General features: G+C 36.5%; 1 protein-coding gene across 2 annotated transcripts in view; it reads left to right on the top strand.

Moving 5' to 3' along the window:
- Positions 1-7,080, top strand: part of Spata6 (spermatogenesis associated 6) — a 90,422-nt gene that overhangs the window by 52,334 nt on the left and 31,008 nt on the right. For both annotated transcript variants that reach the window (XM_005353594.3, XM_026781802.1), the window contains one exon: positions 3,066-3,106. In XM_005353594.3, the coding sequence (XP_005353651.1) occupies positions 3,066-3,106 (41 nt within the window). The remainder of the gene's footprint in view (positions 1-3,065; positions 3,107-7,080) is intronic.

Consider the following 7,080-nt stretch of genomic DNA (forward strand, 5'->3'; position numbering starts at 1 on the left):
CGAGACCAGCCTGGTCTACTGAGTTAGTTCCAGGACAGGCTCCAAAGCCACAGAGAAACCCTGTCTCGAAAAACCAAAAAAAAAAAAATGTAATTTTTTCCTCAAACAACATTCATGCCACTGTTACGCCAAGGAGCAATTCTTGTCAGGAGATCGTTGTTATAGATCCTAGAGGTCGTAGCTGGGTGAGATTGATAACTTGGAAGTCTCTTTTATAAGAGTCAGTTCCACATGAGATTGCAATCCTATATAGTCATTTACTCATTTTCAAGTTTGCTTGATATCTATTGTTTTTAAGGCATTATGAATCCTAGAATTTCATGTCAATTTAACAGTAACAGATGGAAACATATCTAAATTAAATAGCATGCAGGCATCAGGTACTTATTAGCAAAATGCTTTATTTTAAATGTTTTAGCTTTAATTTAACTCCATCTCTTCTTTTGCTTTCTCATAGAGCTATAGCAACTGAGCAGTTATTTCTAGGAGTATTTACTTGGTCTCTTTCTTTTTTATTTAATATCTTCACATTATCTGGTTATATTTTATATACCATAAAATTTATATTTTAGTGCAAAGATATTTTAATACTTTCATACATATGAAATTGCCACTGTAACCCATTTATAGAACATTCCCTTACACCTTTTGTAGTCACCCAGTTCTCATCTTCAGCTCCTGTGGTATCCACACATTTTGGTTATTACTAGTAAGGCCACTGTGAGAATGTGCTTTGACCCTTTCAAGTAGACCAATGCTTCCACTTCTCTTGGGTCTGTAGGAATGGAATTCCTGATTCATATGGTGAACCTACTTTTTTTTTGAAATTTCTAATACTTTCCAAAGTGGCTACACTATTTTATAGTCTCACCATTAGTATATGGCATTTCCAGTTTCACCACCTCTTTGACAGTGCATGCTGTTTTCTTTTTACCTATGCTGTTCAGGTGTACATTGCAGTCCTAAAAATGAAAACAATAAAAATAGATAGTTGACCTTCTGTATATACAGGCTCTGCATTCACATTTTAACAAATCACAGATCTAAAATATTTCACAAAAAAATGTGACCATGCTAAATATGTACACACCCTCCTTTATTGTTACTATTTCTAAAACAGTATGGGAGCCATTCACATAGCATCTACATTAAATTCATATTAGATAAAATCTTAAGGCTGTGCTAAGTATTCAAGAGTGTGAACATAGGTCCTATGAAAATATCATGCCACTTTAATCTAAGAAATTCAAGAATTCATGGAGTTTGTCAGTGGTAATGGTCTTGGCGCTGTTCTCTGCTGGGTACCGAAAGAGCCTGTGTCAAAGGTCAGAAGCAGCAGTGTCAGGTGAATAAAGCCCAGACAAGAAAGAGATGTGAAACACTGCTGGCCTCTCCCTTTTAGCATGGTGCATCCCTGGAGAGATGTTGAGGGCTGGACAGATGATCTGAGGCTTTCTCTGAGGCCCTGATGTATGGAAAGGAACACAGCTCATTTGCAATACCAGGAACATGCTTGGCAGAGGGAGTAATAGCCTAGGGCCAGGTCCTTCAGGGAGCTGTGGTTTCTGATTCTGAGAACTAGCTCTTACCTGAGGTTTGAAGTTGTTTGAGATCACTCACAGTATCTGAGCCAGCTGTTTCCTATTCCTTCAAACTTTCCCGAAGTAGAATCATGTGTATTATGTCTTGTTCAAGTTTCACCAGGTTTACAAAGCTTTTTGATTGTCTTCAACCTTGAGGGATACATTTTAAAATATTAATTACTTGTACCATTCCTGTATCTAGCCTGTTCTTTTGTTTCTGTTAGTCAACATTGTACAGTGTAACTAAGTAGATTCTGAGTCCTTTATGACTATAGGCTGTGACTTTTATCTTCTGTTGTATTTAGAGCTTAATTGGTTCCTAATTGTTAGGGAGAAATATTAAATGTGAATGTTGGGAAACTGAAAATCAAAGTTAAAAGCTTCATCTGTAAAATATGAAAGAAAATTATATAACTGTCAAATTATATTGAATTTACAAATGGTTTGTGAAAAGCAGAAGATATACCAGTATGTTCACATATGGAAACTGTTGGTATATATTAGTTGTAAAAGATTATTATCTCAATTCTTAAAACTAGATTGTGTGTGTGTGAATTAGAACATGATTACAGAATAACAAATTAGGATTCTGACTTGCTTACTAAAAATCTAACAGTTTATAATGCTTGAAACTTGGATCTTGAAATTGTAAGCCTTTTGAGTAACATATAAAGCATCAAATATACATTACATTATGATATTGTTATTTGGAGAGAGAATAGGATTCTTCAAAGCTATGATGTAGCTACTATACTGTCCCCTCTCATGAGTCATAGAATGTAAGCCAGCCTTTGACTCAGACATAGGTAAGTACTGCTTTCATGCCCTGAAATGAGGACTGGAACAGAGTTGGAGTATGTAATTTGGCTGGAAAAATATATCAAAAGGGACATAATTAGAAATTGAGTTTAGATTTGCTTGAATTAGAATTTGATGTTGAAGTTAGTTATCTTTGTGCTTTTAATTTTACTTTAATCATTAGCAATTGCAGTAATATGCAACTTTTAGACAATGTTATAATACATTGACATCAGACAAATTTGAAATCTTGACCTAACAGTTTAAGGAAAATGATTAGTACCATAGAGTCAGTGTTGGAGTCTGTGAGTTCCCTGTGCCTCATCATAGATATAAAGCACATTTCTTGATAAACTGGCTTAGTCACTGAAATCACACATTTCTCGAAGACTCGTTGGTTTACTAAAATTAATTATTCTTGTGTGTCTGTAAAGTCAGATACTTGCACTCTAATGAAAGAGCCTCTGTAAAGTCCTTGACCCGAGGAAGAACTGACATGTTAACCTGCTGAGTTGGTGTCATTTTGCTGCTCTAGCACCGTGGAGGGATTTTAAAGTGGTTTTGAAATCTGCTGTCTGGCTTGGGTTTGAGAAATGTTTATGATACTGAAAATCACAGGTGAAGCCGATTTTTTGCCTTTCTGATGCTGTGTATTGATCCTTTATCCTGTGCAACCTTTTCCAGATCACCATCACTTTGGCTGCTGCAGATCCAAGGATTATAAGGTGTGTCAAACCAATATATTATGACAGTGCTCTGGTTTTCAAACAGCATGAGGATATTTCTGCTGTGGGAGTCTCCTCTGTGTACTATGATTAGCATTAATGAATAAAGAAACTGCCTTGGCCTGTTGATAGGACAGAACTTAGGTAGGTGGGGAAGATGGACCTGAATGCTGGGAGGAAGAAGGGCGGAGTCAGAGCAATGCCATGGAACTGCCAGAGACAGAAGCTGTGAATTTTACCCAGTAAGCCACTGCCACATGGTGATACACAAATTACTAGAAATGGGTTAAATTAAGATGTAAGAGTTACTCAATAAGTTGGTAGAGCTAATGGACCAAGCAGTGATTTAATTAATACAGTTTCTGTGTGGTTATTTTGTTTCTGGGCAGCTGGGATGAACAAGCAGGCCCTCCTCCTACATTTTTCTGCTATAGAAATTCTTATGGAAACTATCATTTATTTTATTAAATAATTTAAAAGCAATAATTGACCCAGCATGGAATGCTATGGTTTTGGTGGCTGTACCAAGGGGTACAATATGCCTTCTCTGAATATCTTCCTACAGTTATGCTATGGGTTTCATTATCCACTTTGACAAATTGTTGAATGTGTGAGTGTGTGTCTGTGTGTGTGTGGGTGGAGACATCACACACAAATGTGTGTGTGCATACAACATTGATTTGTGTAATATGTGTATTTAATGCATATATAATATATGCATACACATACATGCATTTCTCTGTGTGATTTGAGTGTGTGTTTAATACACATGTGATAAATTGTCTACAGGTATACACACATACACACACATATATATATATATATATCTTTGCATACATACATGCACACACAAGTGAGATATCATCATGTCCAATATCCTACATGGAGTTATTCTAAAGGCAGACTTTGTTAATTTCCTTTAAAAATCCTGTTTATAATTAATTTGTTTTCATCTTTGTTTACATTCCTCTTCTTTTTCTTTTTTTACTAATCAATAAGTATCAGGCTATCAAGTGTTTTATTGATTTGCTTCTTAATAATTGCTATTACCTGTTATATTGATATGATATACAAATTGTATGAGTAGTTTGATTAAACAATCAAATATGGAGAGAACAGGTTAAGATTTTCATGGCACTAATCTGGCTGTAAGTTGGCTAGTTCATTTAAAGATAGATGCTAAGGCTCTTTTCCCAATGTGTTGTGCTAAGAACTGCACCTCAAATTCAGCAAATAGATGGATCTAGAAAGCATCATATTGAGTGAGAAAACCCAGATACAGAAAGATAAATTTTATATGTACTCACTCATAAGTTGTAACAGGAGCGAGCAGGCCTGCTTTTGGTCCCAGCCACCTAGCTTACACCTGAAATAATCACACAGAAATTGTATTAATTAAATCACTGCCTGGCCCATTAGCTCTAGCCTCTTATTGGCTAACTCTCACATCTTGATTAACCCAGTTCTATTAAATCTGTTTATCACCATGTGACTGTAGCTTACCAGCAAGATTCTAACCTACATCTGTCTCAGGCAGGAGATTCATGGCGTCTGTCACTCTGCCCTTCTTCCCAGCATTCAGTGGTCTACTCCGCCTAAGTAAGCTCTGCCCTATCAAAAGGCCAAGGCAGTTTCTTTATTCAACCAGTGAAAGCAACACATAGACAGAAGGACCTCCTACACCAATAAGTGGCTTTTAGACATAAAGCAAAAAAAAAATCGCCTATAATTTATAAAACCCAGAGAACCTAGACAAGAATGAGGACCCTGAGAGAGACATACGTGGGTCTAACCTGCATGGGAATTAGAAAAAGACAAGATTCCTGAGTAAATTGGGAGCATGGGGACCATGGGAAAGGGTAGAAGGGGAGGGGAGAGGAAGAGAGGGAAGCAGAGAAAAAAATCTTTATCTCATTTAAATCAATAATAAACTGAACTGCGCCTCAAAGTGTAGTCTCCGGCTCTCGCCTAGATTCATTACTCTCAGGGCTTTCCTTGGAGACAGTGAGTGATGAATAAATTCACAGACTATTTCTGTATCCAGGATGGAGATTTTCACAGAAATGCATCTATCATATCAAATATAGAAAGAATAAAAGATTATTTTTATGGGTAAATAGTGATTGACTGATAAATACTCAGGTAGTAGAAAAACAGGATTTCAACAAGAAAGAGTTATGCCGTGTGGAGTATGCAAAGTGTTTATAGGAAGGGCGCTGCTTTGAGGCCCCTGGTGGCATATAGGAAGAGAGAGACAGTGAGTTTGCAGAGGGAAAGGAGCATGGTGGGTGTTGGAGTAAGTGCAATGTTCTTGGAGAAAAGAGAAATTCTCGCCGGTACAGCTTGTGTCTCCTCTGACAGTTTCTGGATTATCAGTCTTGATCTGCTCTTCTAGACAAATGAAATTCTCTCTTCTGTGGATACACAGTAATTAGCTTTTCTCTAAATCCTCTCCTTTTATCCCCATTTCTGTCTGTCCGCCTACTCCATCCTGAACCAGTGTCCTCGTCCTTTCTGTGTACAGTAGCACCTCTCTTGTGTCTTGTAAGCTCTTATTTCATACATTGGTTCTCATTGAAGTTCTCAGAGGGACATTATTTATTACTGCTATGTAGGGAAAGTGGTTATTACTGTTATATAGGGAAAGTGGGTTTGTGTCTACTGGTTCTACAAAGAATAGGATGATTTAAAATAATGAAGATTTATTTCGTATCACACATGGCATTTAGGACCCTTACAGGATATTAAACAGGAGAAAAGCAGATTGGCAATTATCAGAACCTAGAGTTGTATATTTGCACAGAACCAGTGAGATTTTTATATTGTTTTAAGGTTTATTGTGTCATAGGAGTACATAGTTTCATTGCTACATCATAACTTTAATTTTGCTACCATTATGGATTGTAATGTAAAGTTATGATGTAGCAATGAAATAATTATATATTTGGGGGTCACAACAATATGAGGAACAATATAAGTATTAAAGGGTTGCAGCATAAGGAAGGTTAAGAACCACTGATCTAAATCCTTTCTTAGGAAAATTCATTCCTCTTCCACTGCCTCCCTCCCTCTATCTTTAAACATTAAACATATTTTAGTGGTTATATAGATTATAACTTTTTTTTTGATTTTTGAGACAGGGTTTCTCCATAGCTTTTTGGTTCCTGTCCTGGAACTAGCTCTTCTAGACCAGGCTGGCCTTGAACTCAGAGATCCGCCTGCCTCTGCCTCCAGAGTGCTGGGATTAAAGGCGTGTGCCACCACTGCCCAGCTCTGATTACAACTTTCTTATCAATGACTTACCAACTAATATCCACATACAAGTGAATTTTTGTCTTTCCATATACCATATTGACTTTTGTCTAGTTCCACCCATTTACCTCCAAATTTTATGATTTTTCATTTTTTAATGGTTGAATAATATTCTGTTATGTAAATGTCCTATGTTTTCTTTATCCATTTATTCATGGATGGGCATCTAAGTTGTTTGCAATTTCTGGCTATTATTAGAGCAGCAATGAACATGGTTGAGTAAGTGTCTCTGTAGCAGGATGAAGTGTCCTTTGGGTATATGTCCAATAGTGGTATAGCTGGATCGTGAGGAGATATATTCCCATTTTCCTGAGGAAACATCATCATAATCATCAAAAAATTGATTTTTACAGGAGTTGTACAAGTTTGCACTTCCGCCAGCAATGGACGAGTGTTGTTCTTACTCCACATCCTCTCCAGCATGAGATGTTACTTGTCTTATTGATTTTGGACATTCTGGCTAGTATAAGGTGAAATCTCAAAATAGTTTTAATTTTCATTTTTCTGACTAAGGAAGTTGAACATTTTAAAGATTTCTTAGCCATTCATGTTTCCTCTTTTGAGAATTCTCTGTTTAGATCTGGTCCCCATTTTCAATCAGGTTGTTTTCTTGATGTCTAGTTCTTTTTAGCTCTTTATATATTTTTTAAAGATCTATCTAT

Source organism: Microtus ochrogaster, chromosome 10, assembly GCF_000317375.1.
Source record: "Microtus ochrogaster isolate Prairie Vole_2 chromosome 10, MicOch1.0, whole genome shotgun sequence".
Taxonomy (NCBI): domain Eukaryota; kingdom Metazoa; phylum Chordata; class Mammalia; order Rodentia; family Cricetidae; genus Microtus; species Microtus ochrogaster.